The sequence below is a fragment of the Elephantulus edwardii genome, unplaced genomic scaffold, assembly GCF_000299155.1.
Source record: "Elephantulus edwardii isolate Elephantulus edwardi_28Jun2011 unplaced genomic scaffold, EleEdw1.0 scaffold00047, whole genome shotgun sequence".
In the NCBI taxonomy this organism is placed as follows: Eukaryota; Metazoa; Chordata; class Mammalia; order Macroscelidea; family Macroscelididae; genus Elephantulus; species Elephantulus edwardii.
Window position 1 is genome coordinate 6,417,985 of NW_006399797.1, and position 24,891 is coordinate 6,442,875.

The following is a 24,891-nucleotide window of genomic DNA, read 5'->3' on the forward strand; positions in this document are numbered from 1 at the left end:
TGGTATACCGCCTATTTCAAAAGTATAATTAACATTAAATTAATATGTTTTAACTCTTTTAATGTTCTGTCATTTTAATGTCCATTGTGTGGATCACAACAAACTGTGGCCAACTCTTAAAAGAATGGGAATCCCAGAACACTTACTTATCCTCATATGAAACTTAAACTTGGACCAGGAGGCAGCTAGCTGTCAGAACAAGGAAACACAGCATGGTTCAAAATTGGCAAGGGTGTGTGTTAAGGATGGATGTGTCCTATCTCCATATCTTTTCAATCTATATGTGGAACAGATAATCTGGGAGGCTGGGCTCTATGAGCAGAAGTGTGGCATCAACATAGGATGTAGACTCATCAACAATCTGTGTTATGCAGATGACACAACCCTGCTTGCTGAAACTGAGGAGGACCTGGAGTGCTTGCTGAAGAGGGTCAAGGACTGTAGCCTTCAATACTGATTGAAGCTCAATATCAAGAAAACAAAGATTCTCATCACTGGGCCAATTGGCAGCATCATGATGGATGATGAAGAGATTGAGACTGTTGTCAGCTTCCGTATGCTTGGCTCTACAATCAGCACTCTTGGTACCAGCAGCCAGGAAATTAAAAGATGAATTGCATTGGGAAAGTCTGCTGTCAGAGACCTCTCCAAGGTACTGAGGAGCAATGATGTCAGTCTAGAGACTAAGGTGCATCTGATACAGGCCATGGTCTTTGCAATTACTTGCTATGCATCAGAGAGCTAGACAATGAGTAGGGATGACAGAAAGTGAGTTGATGCCTTTGACCTGTGGTGCTGGAGAAGAGTAATGATTATACCATGGACTGCTATGAGAATAAACAAGTTCAACCTGGAGAGGGTGAAGCCAGGCTTCTCCTTGGAGGCAAAGATTCTGTAGCTCCGTCTGACATACTTTGGACATGTTGCAAGGCAGGATCAGTCCTTGGAGAGGGACGTCATGCTTGGGAAGGTGGAGGGACAGTGCAGGAGAGGAAGACCCTCAGTTAGATGGATTGATTCCATTCACTGGGGTAATGTGGATAGGAGTGTCAGAGACAATAAGATTGGCAAGGGAGAGCGCAGGGTTTAGGAGTGTTGTCGATATGAGTTGCAAACAACTCGATGGTACATAACAACAGCAACAATGTTCTGTCAACATTCTCGTATCAACATCACTAGTATCAGCAGTCAAGAAATCAAAAGGTATGTTTTATTGGGAAAATCACTGTCAAGGACTTCTCCATAGTGCTAATGTGCAAGGATGTAAGTTTAAAGACTAAGGTGTACCTGATTCAAGCCATGGTCTTTTAAATTACTTCTTAGGTATCTGAAAATTGGACAATAAATAAGGATGATATAAGAAGAATCAAAGCCTTTGAGTTGTGGTATTAGAGGACTAGATATTCCATAGACTTCCAAAAGAACAAATATGTCCTAAAGAAAGTATAACCAGGTTGCTCCTTAGAAGCAAGAATGATGAAACTCCATCTGATATCCTTTGGGCCCATTGTTTGGAGGAGCTAGTCTTTGCAAAAGGATATCGTGCTTAGAAAAGCAGAGGGTCAGGGTGAGAGAAAAAGAGCCTTAACAACATGGATTGACATAACGACTCTAACAATGGGCTCAAGTATGTCAGAAGTGATGAAGATTACACAAGACAGGGCAAGGTTCAGATCTAAGATCCATTGTTCACAGGGTTACCATAAACTGTGGTGAATTCATTAACACCCAGCTGTAACAATATTCTGTCATGAATTCAGATCTCACATAACAAAGCAGTTTTGTGATTTCTCCCCCTGTGTATTAAGTACAACATATTCTAACAAACAGATTATGAACTATTTTTACCAACAGTCTTCTGGTTTCATTGTTGTTATGTACCATTTAGTTTTTTTTCCAACTTATACAGCTCTATATACAAAAGAATGCAACACTGGCTGATCTTCTGCCATCCTCACAGGTACAAATGGCCCTTGCTGCAGTCACTCTGTCACCTCACTGATGATCTTTCTTTTTTTCACTGACTCTCTAGCAAGTGTGATATCCTTCTCCAGGGACTGGCCTCTCTTCATCACATGCCCAGCTACATGAGACAAAAACCTTGCTATCCTCACTTCAACAGAGCATTCTGACTGCCCATATCCCAAGACAGATGTTTGCTCTTTTGGCAGACAATAAGATGTTTACTATTCCTTGTCAACACCACAATTCAATAGCATTAATTCTTTGGTCTTCTTTATTCATTGCCCATCTTTCAGATGCATATTTGTTGTTAGATGCCATCAAGTTGAGTACCAATAATAGTGACCTTATGAATAGCCAACCTAAACCCTATCCTGAGCCATCCTCCTCATCATCTCTGATACACTAGAGCCCACCAATCAAGCCATCACGTCCAGCTATCTTGTTGGAAGTCTTCCCCTTTGCTGACCCTTCATCTTTCCAAATATGATGTCCCTTTCCAAGAAATAGCCTCTCTTAGCTACATATCCAAAGTATGAAAGATGAAGCTCCATCAATATTTGCCTCCAAGGAGCACTCTGGCTACACCTTTTCCAAGACAGACCTGTCTCTCTTTTGACAGACCATGGGATATTTGGTACTCTTCTCCAGCACCCCAACTCAAAGCCATCAATTCTTCTCCTGTCATCCGTATTCACTGTCCAGCTCTCTAATGTGTAGCAGGTGACCGAGCCAGGGCCCTGCAATGGGTCCTGAGTAGGAGAACACACAGGCCAGGCTCTGCCAGATGCCTTTAAGTCCGAGAGCATGTGCTAAAAACCAGCACTAAAGATGGATCTATGCCACTGTCTGTGCCAATGACCCCATCCAAGACTCCATCCTGCCATACCACCGATGCCTCAGCTGTGGTCTGAAAAGGGTGTCTTGTACCATGACTTTCGTTTGCCTGGCTGTCTTTACAGTCTTCTCAGGGGCATATTAGATGACTAAAAATACCATGACTTGGGTCATAGTGTTTTTCTCTTTATCACTTTAAAGAATTCCTCTGCAGCAGATTTTCCTAGGACAATAGATCATTTGATTTTCTGACTGCTACTTCTTCCAGGGGTGTTGATTGTGGATCCAAGTAAAACAAGATCCTTGACTATTTCAGTTTTTTTCTCCACTTAAATATTCTTTGTAGAAACTTTTAAATAGTCTTCGCCAGGGTACTAATTTTATTAAATAACATTTGCACTATATTAAATGATTTATGTTAATAATAATGATGTTACAGTAGTGAAGAGAGAGAAACCATATCTTAGAAACTACATTATGTTTATCATAAAATCTGTGACATTTTAAATACAGTGTCATTTAATACCTAAACATGAGAAGTCACAAATGATCTAAAGCAATTTTCCTTAGTTTTTTTTGTTCATTACTTACTCCCTAAGAGGAAAAATTAAACTTAATTTCTTTCTAACAAGAAAAATTAAATTCTAATGATAAAAGAATATGTAAGATAGGACTGAACTTTGAAGAGTCACAAACCATTACAGTATCCAAGGCTCTACATGGCCCTTGGATGCATTAACATCCCTGTTGAGAGTGCAAGATATAAAAGATTAACCAATGGGTCTACAACTGAAAAATGGGAAAAGTTTTAGTAATAGTAGAAGGACCAGTCCTTGGAGAAGGGCATCACACTTGGAAGGGTGGAGGGACAGTGCAGGAGAGGAAGACCCAGGACGAGATGGATTGACACAGTAACTGGGGCAATGGGGGCCAGTGTGTTGCTATCAGTGAGACTGGCTCAGGATAGAGCAGGCTTCAGAGCTCTTGTACATGGGGTCGCCGTGAGTTGCAGGTGACTTGACAGTACATAACAACAATAACAACAAAAGAAGCACTTATTATTCAAGAAAAGTAAGGAGCCCTTGTGGCATAGTGTGTTACCTGTTGAGTTGCCAGTCAAAATGTCAATGGTTTGGATCCACCATGGGAGAACAGTGAGGCAGCCTTCTCCTGCTATGATTTACAGCCTTGGAAACTCAATGGTGAATTGTTATAAGTTGTAGTAGACTAGACTGCAGTATGATGAATAGACAGCAGTGAGTTTTTAAAGGCTGAATGGAAAAACTGGGTGGGACAATGTCTCCAGGTACAACACAATATTGGCAGTTCAAGTTCACAGTCTACTTGGGAAAAGGGTCAGGCAGCTGATTTATGAAAAATACATCATCAAAAGCCCTGCGGTGGATAGCTCTGCTCTGGCACACATGGGGTTGTCATGAGTTGGAATGAATTTCACGGCAACTGCCATAAAAAGGATATCCAACTCTAAAAGCCACGCAGGTGCATCTGATCCAGGCCATGGTATTTTCAACTGCTTTCTATGCATCTGAAAGTTGGACAATGAATAAGGAAGACCAAGTAAGGTTCGATGCCCTTGAATTGTGGTGTTTGTGAAGAGTACTGAACATACCACAGATTTGCTGTTGTTGCTATGCGCCTGCAACACATAGTGACTCTATGCACAATAGCTCTGAACTCTGTCCGACCGTGAGCCAGTTTCACTGTTTCTGACACACCTGCCCCTATTATACCATCACTGAGTCAATCCATCTCATCCAGGGTCTTTCTCTCCTGCACTGTCCCTCCATCCTTCCAAGCATGATATCCTTCTCCTAGGACTAGTCCCTCCTGGCAACATGCCCAAAGTATGTGAGACGAACCTTCAAAATCCTTATCTCCAGAGGATTGGCAAAAGAATGGGGGTGGGGTGAGGTGAATGTCTGTGTTTAAGGAAGTACTACCATAGGGCTCTTTAGATGCAAGGATGGTGTGGAGTTTATCTTTCAATAGGACTTTCCTAACCATAGTTTGACTTTGTCATGCAGATAGGTGGGAATATGTGAATGGGTTATGTTAGCCTATCCACAAGGAGTCACAAGAGGCAGTCATCAGAACAGAGCAGAGCAACACTGAATGGTTCAAAATTGGGAAGGGTGTGCGCCAGGGATGTGTCCTATCTCCATACCTTTTCAACCCATATGCAGAGCAGATTATCCAAGGGGCTGGGCTCTGAGGAGACGCGTGGTGTTAGGATTGGTGGAAGATCTATCAACAATCTGCATTATGCAGATGACACAACCTTGCTCCCTGAAACTGAGGAGGACCTCATGCACTTACTGCAGAGGGTCAAGGACTGCAGCCTTCAGTATGGACTGAGGCTCAATGTCAAGAAGACAAAGATTCTCACCACTGGACCAATTGGTAGCATCAGGTTGGATGGCGAAGAGATTGAGATTGTTCACAGCTTCACTTTGCTCGGCTCCACAGTCAACACTCTTGGCACCAGCAGCCAAGAAATCAAAAAACGTATTGTGATGGGAAAGTCTGCTGTTAGGGACCTCTCTAAAGTAATCAAGAGCAACGGTGTCTCTCTGGAGACTAAGGTCTGCCTGATACAGGCCATGGTTTTTGCAATCACTTGTTATGCATCAGAGAGTTGGACAATGACTAGGGAGGATAGAAAGAGAATTGATGCCTTTGAGCTGTGGTGCTGGAGAATAGTATTGAATGTACCATTGACTGCCAAGAAAACAAACAGATTGATCCTAGAGCGTGTTAAACCAGGCTACTCCTTGGAGGCAAAGATTCTGGGGCTTTGTCTGACATACTTTGTACATGTTGCAAGGAGAGACAGGTCTTTGGAGAGGGACATCATGCTGGGTAGAGTAGAGGGACATCATGCTGGGTAGAGTAGAGGGACAGCACAGGAGGGGAAGACCCTCTATGTGGTGGATTGATTCAGTGACTGGGGTAATCGGGATGGGTGTGTCAGAGGCAATGTGATTGGCACAGGACAGAGCAGGGTTTAGGGCTGATGTACATAGGGTCGCTATGAGTCGCAAATTACTCGACGGCACAGAACAACAACAACAACATCCACAAGGAGACTGGCTATCAGCCTATCCACAAGAGGATTGGCTAGTCTCGCTATTAAGTTGAGCAATCCAGCAGCAGGGGAATTAGACCTTTTCCATCCCAGTGAAGAAGAACGAGAATATAGGATGCCCTTTGGGATCAGACATTCTTGCTTCAGCTATACCTATGGTAGCAGTAGCAGCCATACCCAAACAAGAAACCTGATGTGAGATGGCACCTTGGGAGTGCTACTCCATTGGAACTGGAGCTAAGAACCTTTACTCAAATTTGTTGGACCATTGGGCAGGCATAATATGCAGGACTGAGAGTTTTATAACACTCTCCTAACGCTACAAGACTCAAGGCTGAAATGCCTGTGAGCACATTCTGGAAGCCATCCTGACTATATTCTGCTATTAACCTAGATTATAATCTTTTGACATCCAGAGTATGGTTCTGTGTGGACTGTGAGCTATCACATCAGATTCTGGACCCTGTAAAACAGTAAGATTGGTGTTGAGATGAGTAGAAAGAGGTGTGAGAGTGTGGTGTGGGGACACATCTGATCTTGTGGAAATTGGTTTCATGTTAATGATGCTGTTGTTGGGGACAGTTCCCCTTCGTAAAGTTGGTAAAAGTCAGATATGGCTGGCCTCATGTGTTCCTTGCTCTTTTTACAGATGACAAACGTTATCTCATTTACTTTGGGTATATAATCTCAGGAGAAACCAGTTCTTGGAGAGAGACACCATGTTGGAAAGGTAGAAGGTCAGCATAAGAAATGAGATGGATTGACACAGTGACTACCCTAGTGGACTTGAGCATGCCAGAGATCATAAAGATGGCACAGGCTAGGACAAAGTTCAGATCTGTTGTTCATAGGGTCACTATGAGTCTTAGTCAACTTGATGACTAACAACAACAACAGCAAAACACTCTCCCAATTCATTTCCCAATTTATTATTCATATCACCATTGATTTCATGTCTCTAAGTTCAGTGGGTGGGATATAGTGCAAAAACTTGTACATATGCATTGAATTAGAGCATAAAATTGGAAGCATTTGGATTGTGGAAGGCTGAGGTCTGTAGTAAAATCCTAACTCTATTTCAATTCTTGATATCAGCTCTTTTGCATTCTTTCTGACCGGTGAACTAGGCAAATGCCTTTGCCCTCTCAGAGTGCAGTCTAAGGTAAATTACTACTTTCAGGCAAGCCTATGGCAGGCACTTTGCCCTGGGGTCTTTCTCACACACAGAGCTTGTCTGAGTGTGTCTTTATTGATTCCCAGTAGTCACAGCTCCAACCATTATGTAGTCAGGTGGTAGGAACTCCAGAACAAATCCTGTAAGTTTTTAAATTATATACATTTATACACTTCCCAGTCAGTCTCTTTCTAGCTTCTGTGGTCTCGCTTATAATAGATTTCTGAATCTTATAAACGAATACCATGAACATGGGTTGGAGAACATCTTTGGCACCACATTGATGGGTTCTCTCCTTCCAGAATTATATGTTTCATTGTCTTTGTGAAAGAGTGTCTGTAGGATATCCTTGAATCTAGTCTCTTTTATTCTTGCCCAGAAGAATGTAAATGAATATATTTATTATAATTAAAGATCTGGAGAGAGATCAACACGTCTGAATGTCTTGCACAGCTGGGTCAAGGGCTAGCTTATACTCATCATTTATCATCAGTCTGGCAGGAAATGGGAGAGGCTGGCTTGGTTTGGGTCCTTTACAAGTCTCAGGTAGTTGTGAATTGGAAAATTGTGTGCTTGTTTGATTTTAAAAACTGTACGTTTTGTTCTTTAGTAACTATCTGGAAACATGTCAACTGTCCTTTCACACAGTCCCATCCCATCCTAAAAGCAATGCCAGGCCAACTCTCTGTCCCTCTGATGATTTCAAGTAGGTATACCCATACTTTAAAAACTCTTCCCTAACACTTATCATATTTTTCTATATGGCTTTAATTGTTACTGTGTACCATCGACTCAGAACCGACCCATAACCGACACTCTAGTGGGTTTTCAGAGCCACTTTAATTGCACAGGAGATTATCCACCTTCCGTCCATGGAGTAGCTCGTGGATTCAAACCACATGTCTTCAGGGTTGCAGTGCAGTTTCTTACCACTAGGCCACCAGAGCTCCCTTTGCATAATATGTCTATTACTCAACTGAAATGAAAAGTTATTAATCTGTATCTTTCTCAAAGTCTTTAACTGATATAGGTTATGGGTAAGTATTATGATTTACTTCACCGTTGATGGACAATCTTCTTCCTCAGCTGTGACACTTTTCCAATTAGCTGCTCTTGTGAATTAGAAGACCCCTCACCCCGCCCCCTGTCAGACTGTTAGGGAAGCATCAAAGTGGCACAAATAATTTTATAATTAATAAAACGTCAAGAATATCATCCAAAACTCAGTATAAGGATTTAATTCTTCCACATCTAACATATTCACACTTAATTTGTCATCACTTGCGTCAAATTAATATATACAAACACAAATTCACTAACAGTCTAGGAAGTAAAGAGCTAAGTTAGTAGCAATAAGCCAGCGATTAAAATAGTAGAAAAGGCACAAATTCCCTAAGTAGGGGGCCTATCTTTCATAAACATAACCACACCTCATTACAACTGAGCCAGAAGTGACTCACAGCTGACCCTGCACTGAGTTTCCAGGCGGTAAATCCCAAGGGAGAAGACTGCCCATCTCTGTCCATTGAAGCCACCGGTGGCTTTGAACTGCCAGAGAGATGCAGCCTTTGGAGCTACCAGCACAGCTCACTACAGACAGGCCGACAAAGATTTCTGCTTCAATATATCAAATGATACCCCGGGAAAGCACATGAGGGATGTCGTCTAAAGTGATTTTATTAGAAAACAAGCCTTCAGGAAGCATGGGATCTTCAATTTCACTTAGCATTCACCCTGCAAACATTTGGGCGATATATGCCAGATCAAACAAAACCAAACCCACAGCCAAAGGGTTTCCAAGACCCTAAATCTTTAAGGGAACAGACTGTGGCACCTTTCTCCCAGTGAGCAGCTGGTGAGTTGGAACCATCAATCTTTCTGTTAGAAGTTGAGTGCCTAACCATTGCATCAACAGGGCTTCCTCAAAAGCAAGGTCAGGTATCTACTAACCAATTCCATGCATCCTGAGACACTTTAGTGTATCTCAGAAGGGACAAGAGTATCTTGGTTGTTATGTGCCATCAAGTCACTTGCAACTCATAGAGACCCTATCTATATACAACAGCTATGAACCCTGCTCTATCTAGAGCCAACATCATTGTTTCTGACACACCTCCAAAGTATGTCAGATGGACGTTTAGAATCCTTGCTTCCAAGGAGCAGCCAAGTTTCACCCTCTCCAGGATGAAACTGTTTGTTTTCTTAGCAGTCTACGGTGTATGTTTAATATTCTTCTCCAGCACCACAGCTCAAAGGGTGATAATGAAAAACCCACAAGATGGACTGACATCGGGGCTGCGACAGTGGGCGTTAAGCACAGCAGAGACCTGAGGAGCGTGCGGGTACTGGGCTGTTTCCTTCCGTTGTATATAGTGTCACTGTGAGCTGGTATCAACTCAAAACCTAACAACAATCACAAGACAAGGTGGGACATTTGTGGAAGAAACTTTTTAACTGCCTTGGTAAGCTTTTCAAATTTCTCTCTCCCTTTTCTCATTCCATAGGTAAACCATCATCATCCCCAGTAATATCAGCATCTAACCAAGAGGATGTGATGGTTTGGTGGACTCCTGACTTCTCGTTGACCATGTTGTTGTTGTTTACTGTTAAGTCTTATGGTTTGGCAGCAAGCTATGAGATTCATAGCTGACCCTCAAACAGTTTTAGGGTATTTGGGGGTTTTTTTACAATGTAAATTTTTACTGTTTATCATGATGTTGCTTATTGGTCCACTTACGAGATTTTTTTTTTTTTACTTCAAAATAGCATTTTTATTATATAAAAATGTAAAAATCCAGCAAAACCAGAAATACGGATATATTTTTCCTGGGATTTCACATTTGTTGATTTTTATTCATAATCTGTTTTTCAATACAATTTACATCCTCATCCCCATTCCCATCCTGATTATACAGATGCTAGTGGCAGAAAGGCCTGGAATAAATACATCCAAGGGAGAGGATAAGAGGCAAAGCTGTGAAGCTACGTGCATGCACAGGTTCTAAGGGGGAGAGGGGAGAAAGTGTCTTGGGAATAAACTCAAGGTAATCAGAGGGTTTCAGCTAAAGTTTGTTCAGTCATCCTTGTCTTTTGCTCCATGTTTCAGGATGTGTGTGAACTCGATGTAATTGAAATTCCCCTTTTTGTCGATCGGAGCTTCTCTGTAGAGCTCATCCACTTCCTCGTCCGTAAAACGATCCCCCATGGTGGTCAGCAGCTCTCTCAGATAGTCTTCCTGAAGGGTGCCTGTTGCTTCTTCATCAAAGCAGGCAAAAACATTTCTGATGACATCCTCTGGATCTGTCCCACTGAGCTTCTCCCCAAACATCGTGAGGAACATGGTGAAGGTGATGGGCCCTGGAGCCTCATTCATCACGGCTTCCAGGTACACATCCGTCGGGTTCTTCCCTAGAGAGGCCAGCATATCATGCAAGTCATCCTTGTCAATGAAGCCATCTCTGTTCTGGTCAATCATGTTGAAGGCCTCTTTGAACTCCTGAATCTGGGACTGATCAAACATGGCAAACACGTTGGATGTAGCGCGCTGAGGGCGCTTCTTGGTGGTGTTGGTCTTGGCCTTTTTGCTCGACATGGTGGCTGTTTAATTCGTCAGACGCTGGGACAGGGCTGCGCTGCGCGAGGCGAGGAGGACGCGACCCACTTACGAGATTTTTAAAAAATACTGTTAGTAATACTTGCTGAAAGCTGTCGGCTTGGCTTCCCCCAATGGCTCGGCTCCCTCCAGCAGGTTTTTGGAGGTAGTTAATGGCACAGTAGGAAATCCTTCTCCCACTGTGCAGCTGGTGGAGTCTAACCCAATGCCTTTGGGATTGCAGTGCTGCTTCTTACCACCAGGCCACCACAGTTCTCGACATAACCCAGGGAGCTCCAGGGGAGCTCAGTGGCAAGTGGTAAGAAATCACCCTACCAATGCACAGGTACTCAGTTTTAATGCATCAGCTGCTCCATGGGTGAAAGATGGGCGACCTCCTCCCATGTGATTTACTGCCTCTCAAAACCCACTGGAGTCAGCTCTGGGTCAGTTCCAGCTTGGTATATAGCAACAGCACCACCAGGTAAACCAAGATGCTCAAATGTCTGCTTTCCAAAGGAATCCTGCAGTGGCTTGCATTTTAAACAGCACATTGCATTATCTTTAATAATAGCACTGTCCACATTTGGAGGAAGTAAGCTGTCTCAGTAAATCACAGAAAATGATCCTTTTACATCTGCAGCTAGTAATCTAAGCTCTGAATAGCTGCTCATTCAAACCAGTTAGCCAAGTAATGGCTCAATTTCCCTTCCAAACCCACCATCCTTGTTGTCTTACGTAACACACATGTGCACGCGCGCTCGCTCTCTCACACACACACACACACACACACACACACACACACACACACTCACATTTTGCATTCAAAACCCTAAAGTTTGGAAGTAGATCACCTGATTAAAAAGAAATAGAGCTATCACATGACATCCAAGTTTGACACCATGCCCCTTCAGATCCCAAGGAACAAAGTCCTTCAGGCAGGAGGCAGCACTTTGTTATAGCTGTGAGAAACTGTAGCTATGATTTCAATACAGTTCTCTTTCATGTCTTATGTGGCATTCAAAAAGTCAGAAACATAGAACTAAAAAGGCATTACCACCATGGACTAACAGGGCTCTTCAAGAGATCTGAGCTAAAAAAATATACAACTGTGTTTGTCCTTTGGGGTGATGTATGGTTGAAAGGAGTCAACTATGGAAATACTTTAATGTATCCTTTGCAAGACTAAAGACCTTGATAATATTCATCATAAATATCAAGAAACTAGCAAATCAATCACACAGATCAATGCTACTTTAGTTGATGATGATGGGAAATCAAAGCTGGGTCTAAAGAAATTATTTAGATAAATTATCTCATTTTTCAGAAGAGTAAACGGAATTACAGAAGTGTTCTAGTAGGCCGTCAATAGTCACAAAGCAATGGCTCTGGTGATGAGAGATAAAATTCCCGTCTAATGCTCTTCCTTCACTTCCCATTGAATGGTTCATTAGGCGGCCATGGTCTTTCCAAAAATAAAGGCTGATTGATAACAAAGTGGTAACCTCTGCCTTCTTCTAGATCCTGTTACAATATTCTCTCCTCTAATTTACAGCTGGTAGAATTGCTGCTCATAGGGCTTCTGACCATGTAAATGGTGGAGCTTGACATGTGGGAAAATAAACTATACCCCCATCAACTCATTGAGTGCTTCATCGTGTATCCAGTACTTTCTTCATATGACCTCGGAAAACGACCTCCAAGAATTCTGTGAGCCCGAAGAGCAGATACGCCTTCCATTCTTCCAGATCACAAAACAGCTTATCTGTCTAACTCTCTGCAATGAAATATGATTTGAACACGATGACATAGAAAATGTATTAAGTTGGGCAGTGAAGTGTCCAGACACCAGCAGCGGGTTTAAATTGAACTAAACCCACTGTGTTTGAGTAGATTGTGATACATGGCAACCTTCCACTGGGAATGATTTGGGCTGCAAATCTTTATGAGAGGAGACTGCCTATCTGTCTCCCGAGGAGCAGCTGGGGGATTTAAACTGCTAGCCTAATGGTTGCCAGCTTGACACATTACACACTATCACACTATGCTATCACGGCTCAAGCTGAGATTCCTTTTTGTTCTCTTACCAGCAAGATGAGCTACAGTACTCAGTTCTCTCCTCTGTAAACGGAGACTTCCATCACTCTCTTCCTTCCAGGCTCGTCAAAGGCTCCACAGAACTTGTACAAAGGGCCTGACCCAGTACTAGTCACTCAGTGAATCCCTGCTGTCATTCTGAAGCACCAGAAATAAGCATTCAAAAAAAAATTTAAAAAATCACAGCTTTTAAGGTCTGGTGGCACAAGTCTGGTTAAGAGCTTCACTGCTAACCAAAATAAGCCTGGTAACACAACAGTTTCACTGAAACTCTAGAACTTTCAGACATGGGCAGACAACCGCAGAACAGCCACACCTGACATTTGTCACTTCATCTTGCTCTACCTGTGAAATTATTCTTATTATGGACTTCGTAACTTTGTGCAAGTTGTCTTCCCTAGCTCCCCAAGAGCATCGGTAAATAAAAATGCTTGGATGGCTCTCCAGCTCACCCCGGTAGAAGATGTTTCTCTTCCAGAAGAGAAACCATATGCCTGTGGGGAAAGAAGCAGGTGAACAAGTGACATATCATTGCCAGAACTACCTAGAAGGAGCTCAATAGGTTTCAAACCCTTAGAGCAGGCCAGGCCACAGCCCCAAAAGTCTCTAGAGTCAGAATAAGAAATGAAAAGGGCATGTCTCCTCTCAATGGGGACAGTGGTAATCATTTCCAGCTGGTTATGGGGCTGCATTTCATTGTTGCCAAGTCTCCTTGCACATTCAGAGAAGCCAAGAATTTATGAAAAATTAAAATAAAATCAAACTGTGGTCATATAATTGGGGGAAAAAATCTGCTCCCTAGGTCATCAATTTTTCCAATCATTACCCTAAAAATCTTCTGAGATATAGTATATCAAAGAGGAGAGAATCACTGTCAGATGATCCAAATTAGCAAGGTTATGCATGCTGCTTACTTCCTAATCTGCAGTGCATGACTGCACGTTAGCACCGCATCAGAGAGGTCTGGCTGGTATCTGGCTCACTCCGCTCCCACAGATCTTTCTACAGAATCCATGTCTCTCTTAAGTTTCCAATCTCTGATAAGGACAAAGTACCTAGTAAACATGAGTTTGATTGTCTTTATTACTGATCACTGCAGATCGATGGTTAAGTAAGTGCAAGCATGCCTGCCTGCACATTCCTTGACTATTGAGAAATCAACTCAAAGAGAAATTCTTCTCTGGAGTTTTCAACCTGGGAAGGTGAGCCAACTCCATAGATCAGGTAATTAAAAAAAAAAACACAAAAAAAAAGAAGATACTTTCAACTGAACTAATACTTTCAAACAGGTGCTCAGGGGTGAGGGTGTCAGATGGCTGCTAGTGGAAGGCATACATACTCCTGCCAGGAGAGCTGAGATTGATGACAGTGGTCAGACAATGTGTTCAGATACATACAGTCATCTACATTTATCAAAGTTCATAGATTTCCTGGAGACATGTTATTTAGGATGTGGATGCCACTCCTGCTTCCAAAGAACATGAGACAATCTTCCCATCCTTGATTCTAAGGAACATTCAGGCTGGACTTCCTCAAAGATCAGTTTGCTCTCTCTTCCAGCAGCCCATGCTGTTTAATGTTCTTTAGCAGCACAAGAATTCAAATGCATCAACCCTCCTTTGGTTTTATTAGTTGGCAGAGTTTTGTGACAGTTCTGAGAGTTATTAGTCAGAAGACAAGACCTTCCTGAGACCTTTGTGTCTAACAGGACAGATAAAAGGGCTTCTTGTCAGTTGCTGGCCACTGTGTGTCAGAGCACAACTGTGCTCCACAGGGTTTGAAACATAGGACTCTTCTTTATAAAAGGAGATTGCTAGGCTTTTCTCCTGAGGAATCTCTGGATGGACGTGAACCATCAACCTCATGGTCAGCAGCTGAGCATGTTAATAATTTGCATCACCCAGGGTCACCACACATTCAAGAACTCAACTCACAGCCATGGAGTGGGAAACAACTCATAACCCTCCATTGGATTTCTGAGATTGTAAACCTCACAAGAAGAAACTGCTCATTTTCCTCCCACAATGAAGCTGATGGCTTCACACACCTGCAGAGGCAGAGCCTTTGGGCTAGCTATGCAGTTCTCGACAGACCATGCAGATGTGAGTAAGTGAGAGCAGCAAACTGAGGGGAATACATCTGAGCCTACTAACTGAAGATTTTAAAGCTTTCAATACGTGATTGCTGGGTGATCTTTAGGCCCCTTTGTTTTGATAACATAACTCACACAGTTTTTCTATAAGGGCATTATCAGGAAAGCTAAAATCTTCACAACTGGACCATCCTGATGGAAACAACATCATGGTAAACTTAGAAAAACTGAAGTTGACAAGGATTGCCTTTTGCTTGGATCCATAATTAAAAGACAGCAGCCATCTGGATATCAAATGGCATACTGATCTGCTGTGAAAGACCTCTTTAGATTGTTAAAGAGCAAAGTTGGCACTTTGAGGACAACGGTGTACCTGACGTTATTGTTGTTGTTGTTGTTGTTATGTGCGGTCGAGTCGTTTGCAACTCATAGCGACCCTATGTACAACAGCCCTAAACCCTGCTCTATCCTGTGCCAATCTCATTGCCTCTGACACACCCATCCCGAATGCCCCAGTCACTGAATCAATCCACCTCACAGAGGGTCTTCCCCTCCTGCGCTGTCCTTCTACTCTACCCAGCATGATGTCCCTCTCTAAAGACCTGTCTCTCCTTGCAACATGTCCAAAGTATGTCAGACGAAGGCCCAGAATCCTTTCCTCCAAGGAGCAGCCTGGTTTAACCCTCTCTAGGATGAATCTGCTTGTTTTCTTGGCAGTCCATGGTACATTCAATACTGTTTGCCCCTGACATAGCCATAGTTATTTCCCCTTGTGCATGTGAAACTCTGCCAACTAATAAGACCAAAGGAGGGTTGATGCATTTGAATTCTTGTGCTGAAACATTAAACAGCATGGGCTGCTGGAAGAGAGAGCAAACTGATCTATGACGAAGTCCAGCCTGAATATTCCTTAGAATCAAGGATGGGAAGATTGTCTCATGTTCTTTGGAAGCAGGAGTGGCATCCACAACCTAAATAACATGCCTCCGGAAACTCTATGTACTTTGATAAATGTAGATAATTGTAGACGGGATTCAGGCCTTTTGTTCATAGGGTTGCTATGAGTCATGCTCGACTCGAAGGCAATCAACAGCAACAACTCTGGATATGCAATTATAAGTCCCTGGAAAAGGACATTCAGACATGGTCAAGTAGAGGGTCAACCAGAAGACGACCTTCAATAAGAGGGATCAATGCTGTGGCAACAACAAGCTCAAACACAGGACACCATCTGTGAGGACGGCACAGGTTTGTGGGTTGTGTGTTCTGTTGTACACAGGATTGCTATGAGTCAGAAACAACAGCAGCAGCAAGGGCAACATGAAAAGCAATTTGGAATAAAAAACCTAAAAAATCTAGCAACCTTGATGTACAGCTTCTATAAACACACACAGACAGCTACTTTCACTGATGAAATAAACCTATGGTAGCAGAGAAACTCAACCACTTTGATATTTTATTTAGAAACCTGACTCATTTTAGCCAGAGATTTCAATCATTCTTTCTTAGACACAAAAGGCAGAAATACAGTAAAGCCTTATTTATCCTTTTTTCTTTTTAAATTGTAATTTGAGTAAAAGTTTACAAAACAAATTGGCTTTCCATCCAACCATTCAAACACGTATTGTTTTGTACTAATCACAATGTACTCATACTTTTCCACTTGCTCCGTCTGACATATTTTGGACATGTTGCAAGGCAGGATCAGTCCTTGGAGAGGGACGTCATGCTTGGGAGGTGGAGGGACAGCATAGGAGAGGAAGACCCTCGATGAGATGGATTGATTCAGTGACTGGGGTAATAGGAATGGGCATATCGGAGATAATAAGACTGGTAAGGAATAGAGCAGGGTTTAGGACTGTTGTCCATAGGGTCGCTATAAGTCACAGGAGACTTGATGGCACATAACAACCACCACAACCACCACCATGTAATTTTAATTTTCACGAATCCTTCAATCCCACCTCTTCAGTTTATCCTTTATGGTTTAATTTAACACACATAATTTCTATCACTTGGAATTGTTTTGCTGAAAATTCAATAGGTATTTCTAAAGAAGATTTTTTTCCTCTCTCATACTACACTAAGAATTATTCAAAGCTTTAAATTCATTGGAATTCTACTAGACAAAATGAATTCCACTTACAGAGCTGTACAAAAGAAAAGAATTAAATCCTTACCTATCCCCCATTATTCACATATGAGAACTTTATAACCCAAATATTTCTATTCAGAGATACTTATGCAAAACACAAAAGAGTCTTCTAATTCTGTGGCTATGCTGCTATTTAAATGTGTTTTCTCAGAGGCTAATTCTTAACTGAATCACTTTCATACTTAAATGTAACCAGTCCATTGACATGCTATGAAAGAAAGCAAACATGTGCACTAGATATTCCCTATAAACCTAATTTTGAACATTTTCAGGCTTGCTTGTTTTTAAGAGTTAATCTGGCACTGTCTTTGTTATGTGCTATCAAGTGGAACCCTCTACTGGACTTTCCGAGGCTGTAAACCACGCTGCAGGACACTTCCCATCTCTCCCTCAGAGCAGCCAGTAGATTCAAACCTCCTGTCTTTGGGTTGGCAGTGCAACTCTTCACCCGCTACGCCACCGGAACTCCCTAATCTGGCACTACAGAGTTGTTGTTTTTGCTATTGTTTTAAGGCACATCAGGATCAGTCAAAGTGAATAAAAGAAAAGGTCTATGAATTGATATTTGCAGACAAAGCTAATACTGTTGTTGTGAGGTGTCACGAAGTCGACTACGACTCACACTGACCCTGTGAACAACAGATCTGAACCTCGCCTCGCCTGGGCCACTCCCACCGTCCCTGACATGCACCAGCCCTTGTTATGGCCACTGTATTGTTACAGTCACTGTATGAATCCATCTTGCTGAAGATCATTCTCTCAGTCTCCTTTCTTTCCCTGGTCCTCCATCTTTCCAACATTCGGTCCTTTTTCAGAGATTGATCCTTCCTGACAACATGCTAAAAGCATGTGCAGTGAAATTCCACCCTCTTTGCCTCTAAGGAGCAAGCACCCTGGCTCTATTTAAGACAGACTTGTTTGCTCTTTTGGCAATATCAGAACTCTCAGGATGTGCATTTATAACGGGTTGGAAAACCAAAACGTAATGAAGGAACTAATCCTTAGAACGAGTCCTTCAACACTGGGAGGACTTTGAGCTTGAATTATTCAGGCAGTTTTCCTATTTATTATTTGGCAGATGGTTTAATTTAAAGGTGGAAAGGGGCTTAGGGATATTTTCTCAACTGATAGATGAGAAAATAAAGCTGGAGAGGTGACAAAGGTTATTGCCCAAGTACACTGGAAGAATTCGGGCATTCTAGATGCTTTGTGTTCATGTGCAATCTATGCTTGAACCAGGAACCAGTCATCAGAAGAGAGCAAGGAGGCACTGCATGATTCAAAATCTAGAAAGGATCACCACCCACTCAAAAAAAAAATCTAGAAAGGAGTGTGCCAGGGATGCGTCCTTTCTCCAAACCTTTTAAATCTGTATGTGAAACAGATTATTTGGGAAGCTGGACTCTATGAGGAAGAATGTGGCATCAGGACTGGAGGAAGACTCAACAAATCTGTGCTATGTAGATGACACAACATTGCTTGCTGTAACTGAGCAGGACCTGAAGCATTTGCTGCAAAAGATCAAGGACTGCAGTCTCCAATACAGGCTGATGCTCAACTCAAGAGAACAAAGATTCTCACTACTGGGCCAATTGACAGCACCATAACAGATGGGGAGGAGACTGAGAGTGTTAACAATTTCAGTTTGCTTGGTTCCACAGTTAACACCCTTGGCACCCACAGTCAGAAAATGAAAAAATGAATTGCACTGGGGAGGACTACTGTCAGAGGCCTCTCCAAAGTTCTAAAGGGCAACGGTATCGGTCTAGAAATTAAGGGGTACCTGATCCAGGCCATGGTGTTCGCAGTTACTGATCACATGTCCAAAGTATGAAAGACAAAATCTTGCCATCTGAGTTTGCAAGGAACCTTCTAGCTGTATTTCTTTCAAGACAGATCTGTTATTATATATATATATAACATGGCTTGGGCCATGTGTATCTTATCCTTTTATACATATCAATGCTATATCAGCACTGTCCTTAGTCTACAGCAAGGGTCCTCAACAGGGGGCCAAGACTTGTCATCTTTGCGTTTAAGACTTTACAGGGTCTTTTATAGCAGATTTGCCCAACGTAATATGTCATTTGATTTCTTAGCAGCTGCTTCCATGGGCATTAATTGTGGATTAAAGTAAAAGGAATCTTTCTTCCATCTATTGGATTGTCGTATGTTGGTCCAGAGGATTTAATTTTCTTAATACTGAGTTGTAATTCACACTGACGTCTTTGATCTTTTCAAGTCATTTTGCTTTCAACAGTAAGGTTGTGTCATCAGCACATTAAAGGTTGTGACTGAATCTTCCCCCCAATTCTAACTGCATGTTCTTCTTAATACAGTCCAGCTTCTTGGCGTATTTGTTCAGCATACAGATGGAATAAAATGGCAAAAGGATGCACCATGGAAGCACACTTTTCCTGATTATAAACCAGGCTTCTGGTCTACATTCAGGTTTTGCATGAGGACAATGAATTGTTCTGGGATTACCATTCTTTATATTTTCCATAATTTGTTATGATTTGCACAGTTGATATCTCTGCATAGCAATGGCACAGGGTGAAAAAAGGCTTACTGGTATTCTCTGCTTTTAGCCAAGACCTATCAGACATTAGCAAGGGCATTTCTCATTCAATGTCCTCTTCTGAATAAGATTAAAATTCCTGGCAATTCCCTGTTGATTTACTACTGTAACTGTTTATGAATTATCTTCAGCAAAATTTTACTTGTATATTATATTCATGATCTTGTTCAATAATTTCCACATTCTATTGGCTTATATTTTCTTTTTTCATTTACATTGTGTTTATTTTTAAAAAATTATACTAGTTTATTTACAAAATTTAAATACATTGTTTTCCAGACCAGATTCTTTCAATTTTCCTTACCTCCCCCACCCCTCAAATTGTACAACCATGATTAATCCTCCACCCCTGCACATCCTCATCCCTCTGCTTCTATCCCCCCACCCCTCGGATCCTCATACTCATTCTGCAATAATGGTTTATACAATATTTGTCCTTGTGGGACTGAGTTAATTCCTTAGCATAATGCTCTCCAATCCTTCCCAAATTAGGAAATAATTTACAAAATCATTGCTCCTGTGTCCTGAACAGTATTCTATTGTGTGAAGATACCATAATTTCTCAATTCATTCAATTGTGGTTGGACATTTGGTCTGTTTCCATGTTCTTGTGATGGTGAATAACGCTGCTATGAACAAGGTGTACAAGTCTCCATTTGTGTCTCAGTTCTCATTTTCTCGGTATATTCCAAGCAGTGGAACAGCTGGGCCATATGGAATTTTAAGTTCAGCTTTTGAGGGAGTGTGACACTGTCTTCCAGATGGTTGTACCACTCATTTTTACAATCTCACAATATCTTTTTATTTATTTATTTTTTTAATGGACACAGAATGGATCTCTTCCAGTCAATCGGCTATGTAGCTGTCATCCAAATTTTCTAACACAGACAAGTGAGTGTTTCCGGCACTACAGCTGCTGAAACTCTCAGCTGGTCTCGTGTCAATTCCTGGAGCCTTAGTTTTCACTAGTGCTTTTAGGGCATCTTCCTTTAGTATTATTGATTCTTGATCAGACCTCCTGAACTGGTTGAACACTGACCAATTCTTAAAGATTATAGCCTAGAAAACCCATGGAGCAGGTCTACTTTGTCATATTATAGGGTTGCTGAGTCAGGATTGCCTTGATGATAACCACAACTTTAAGATTAAATCAATGTTCTCACAGACAAATGTTGTAGCCGCTTATTTTGCCCTCTGTTCATTTTCTCCAACTAAGACTGGAGACTATGTCTGTCTCTAGGAAGGGATCATAAAGAAGCCCTTTAGAAGACCTCACCTTTTCAGTTTCTTTGGTAACCTGACCAGGATCTGAAATAGGTCCAAGCTTTCTGAAAGGATTTGGTTTGATTTCTCTTCTCCCCCAGAATAGCAGTGTTGCTCATGCCAGCTGGTCTCCAAGCATCCCACGAACTGCCATACGCAGACACATCCCTTTTACCGCACTACCTCCTGCCACTTGTCATGTCCTTCTCTCTGCTCTTGATCTAGTCAAATTCCACATTCAGGTTTAAGTCCAGTCTCTAGTTTTAACCTATCTATCCCCACACCTTCCCACAGAGATCACATCCTTATTTGTATTTCCACACCTTCCCACAGAGATCACATCCTTATTTGTATTTCCACTCCTTCCTTCTGGATCACTGACTGTGATGCTTTATTATTTCTTCCCTCCCTAAAGATCTCACTTCTAATCAGGTTCTCTCCAGCTAGAGAAGAGTATTTAAAAAGCATATTTTTTTTTCAGACTCCCTATAAATTTCAACTGTTCTTGACTACTCGTAATAACTATGTAAGATGAGAATAATGGAAGACAAGTTTAACTAGAGTAGTTTCAGCACCCAAGTGACTTTGGAACATTGATTTTGACACTTCTCAACAAAAATAGGCAGCACCTCTGGTGGTTTCATGATTTAGTCACAAATTATTTCACACTTCCCTTTCTGAAGAATGGAGCCTAATTCCTTAAGTGTGGGCCAGACGCAGGGACTTTGCTTCCCTCCCAGGGAGCTCTAGTGGCCTAGTGGATAAGGAGTCATGCTGCCAACTCAAGGGATGCAATTAGAAACCCCCTGCCCATCTGTGGGAGAGAGATGGGCAATCTCCTCCTGGACAATTTACAGCCTTTGAGAAGCCACTGGAGGATCAGTTCTAACTCAACAGGAATTAGTTGTTTGAGGTTTTTTTTTTTCGTTTTGTTTCTTTAAACATGTTGCCGCAAATGATGGTAATACCCGGAAAAAAAATGTGTTTCTAAGCATGGTCGTCAATTTAAAAGTATGAGGCAATGTGTTAAAAGCTTCTAGTATAGAGACTGTAATGGGCAGAAAAATTAGTAAATTTAAAAAAGGCATAAAAGTTAAGACATCAAAAGACTTCCTCCTTGCTCCTTCTCTTGGACCATTCATTCTGAGGAAGCCAGCTGCCATGAGTATACGAGAAAGAACTGAATCTCCTTGCCAACAATATACACTAATTTGCCAGTCCTCTCAGAGGAGGATCCTTTAGCTGACTTGGGCCGCAGCCAACATCTAAATGGCAACAGTCATCAGAGACCCTCAGCTAAAATCACCTAGCTACGTCCCTCCTGGATTCTTGGCCTACAGAAACTGTGCAAGATATGATTAAGTCATCAAGTTTGGGGAATTTGTTTCACAGCAGTACATAGTACAGTCACCTTGCTCTCTCTCTATTGTATATCTTAGGACAGAGTCCAAGACTTGCACCACTAAAGCACCAGCTATTTTGAAGCTGGTCTAATCAGTACTTTCCTTTTCTATTCCCACACCCTTTCCCCTCCTGCCTCAGAGTTGACACACAGTGAATCATTCCACATCTTGTTTACTTAAAAAATACTTCCCAGGTCCAGCCTTTCCTGAAGCTCCTTCGCAACCCAGAAAGACACATGAAACAACTGAATTGGGGAACTTGTGCTGCAATCCCAAAGACATGCAGCTCCATTCTACAATGCTCCGCTGGAGAAGGAGGGGCAATCTCCTCCAGGGCCAGTCAGATCCAATTCAACAGTACACAGAAACAAACCCCCCCCCCAAAAAAAAAACCCAAACAACAACAACTTAATTGATCCTTCGATGCTCAGAGAACTGAAGACGGCATGGTAATTCACAACCGGATTCCTGATAATGAAAAGCTTATTATCAGTATAGGTTCTAGACTTGGAGCATGAAATTGCGCTTGGACTTTAATCTGCCAAATCACAGCTGATGCCTTTATCTCTTTGGTGCACTCATCTGATCACCAGCTATTTGCCACACATTAGAAGTGGAAATTCTATTTTACACCAGATCAATGGCCCTTCAATTTTTTTTTTAATCTTAAAACTGTCTCCTTTCTCTCACCTGCTTGTCCACCTTGCTCCTGAGTTTACTTTCCTCCTTCCTCCCACATCCTCTTAGTTCTAAATATAACTCTAGGGAAACAAAATACTTTGCCTGCGTCATGGCTGATACAATTACTTTAAAGAAGCTTCCTCTTCCAGAAAGATCTGAGGAGTACATTTATCCAGCAAGGAAAGCAATCATTCTTCTATAATGTACTTCTAAAGCCCAGAAGCCAGACCTGTAAGCAACACACACTGCCTCTCCCAGAGTCACCACAGTGACATAAAAGACCCACATTACACTCAGGCTGGTTCCATTTCCATTTTGCCACCACAGTCTCAGTGAATCACCATTTCCAACAAGGTGTACTAGTACCATGGGACTCCCGGTGAGGCAGAGAGCAGCGTGGGCATCTGAAAGTCTGCCCCATTCACCACGTCTCCTGTTCTGCCTCCTCTCTTGAATTCACCTAAGTATATATGAGGTGAGAGTGGGGTGGAGCTCCCCGATTAAAACAAGCTTGGAAGCAGGAGTGGCATCCACTTCTGTAATAGCTTGCCTCGGAAACCCTATGAACCTGGAGAGAGGATGAAAGGACCCAAATGTCGAGGACTCTCCCTTCATAGGGTCGCTATGAGTCGCCTGCGACTCGAAGGCACTTAACACAACAACAACAACATATATGAGGTACCAGGACCTAAACAAATTTCTGCTTTTCCTCTGTGTTGTTGTGTACCACAGAGTTGGAACAAAACCATAGCTGACCCTCCAGCAGGTTTTTAAAGGCAGTTAATTGCCTCCATTTCCCGAGGGGCAGCTGGTGGCTTCAAACTGCATGCCTTCGGGATTGCAGCACAGCTTCTTGCCACTAGGCCACCAGAGCTCCCTCTACTTTCTTAAATCAAGAACAGGAGAAGAGCAATTAGATTTCCTGTAAGTCAGGTAAGTCAGGATCTATAGGTCTTCTCTGTTCATTATATATTCCCATAAAGAAAATACAGAAATGAAGGGATTCATGCTGTAGTCCCTTTAAAGACAGGGAACATCTAAACGTGTGGATCTCTGAATTGGTGCCTGCTTCCAACCACTACCATCTGAGATGTTCTTCCTGCATCATTGACTGGGCTGAACTTACGGCACACAGACTCGGGTAAGACCTACACTTCTAACTTCAAATCTAAACCCCCAATCTAAAGTTGAATTATGAAGCAAGATTGCGATCCACTTTTCAGTGGTATTTAAAAAGCTAGTTTGCGATTCATTTGACATTATTTTGAACCCTGCTCTGTAACATCAAATCTTAGCAGATGATGAGCTTGAATTTCAATTTTTAATTTATTCCAATGTTTGTTCTAAACACGTTACATATGTTAATACAATCCTCAAACTTAAAGGTGCAAGCAAATATACTGATTACAAATTATAGATGTGTCACCTGTAAAGAGTGAACATATATAACATCGATGATGCCATTCTATAGATTTGCCAACTGAGGTACAAAGAGACAAAGTAATTTATCCAGGGTCACACTGTAATGAAGCTAGAATTTGTTAACAAATTCACACAGGGTCACACAGTAACAAAGCTGGAAAAGGGGATTCTGTTCGCCTCATCTCCTGTTCTGTAGAAACTTCTGTTCCGCAGATACTGCGTTGCAATCCCAAAGGCACCTGGCTCAAAGCCACCAGCCGCTCCACGGTAGAAGGATGGGCAATCTCCTCACATGCGATTAACTGCCTCTGAAAACCTGCTAGAGGGTCCGCTATGGGTCAGTCAGACTCAACGGCACAAACGGGATATGAACAGACACTTCACCAAGGAAGACATTCAGATGACCAACAAGCACATGAAGAAATGTTCAAAACCCCTAGCTCTGAGAGAGATGCAAATCAAGACAACTATGAGATATCATCTCACCCCAGTAAGACTAGCAAAATTTAACAGAACAGCAAGCAAC

The 24,891-nt window shown here is 42.1% G+C and overlaps 2 protein-coding genes across 3 annotated transcripts in view; both read right to left on the reverse strand.

Annotated features, from left to right (window-relative positions):
* The window catches only part of PPM1H (protein phosphatase, Mg2+/Mn2+ dependent, 1H), a 440,657-nt gene that overhangs the window by 321,941 nt on the left and 93,825 nt on the right, over positions 1 to 24,891 (reverse strand). The window lies entirely within an intron of this gene.
* Positions 10,153 to 10,671, reverse strand: LOC102856017 (myosin regulatory light chain 12B-like). Of its 2 annotated transcripts, XM_006886045.1 has the most exons (2): positions 10,459 to 10,671; positions 10,153 to 10,314 (listed from the first exon to the last, which is right to left on the reverse strand). In XM_006886045.1, exons 1-2 carry the CDS (start codon positions 10,669 to 10,671, stop codon positions 10,153 to 10,155), a joined length of 375 nt encoding a protein of 124 aa, XP_006886107.1. The 2 variants fall into 2 exon arrangements, with proteins under 2 accessions (XP_006886107.1, XP_006886106.1); XM_006886044.1 differs by having other exon boundaries at positions 10,153 to 10,671.

Excerpts from the sequence above, each read along its gene's own strand:
- LOC102856017 (XM_006886044.1), bottom strand. The coding sequence starts at position 10,671 with ATGTCGAGCAAAAAGGCCAAGACCAACACCACCAAGAAGCGCCCTCAG.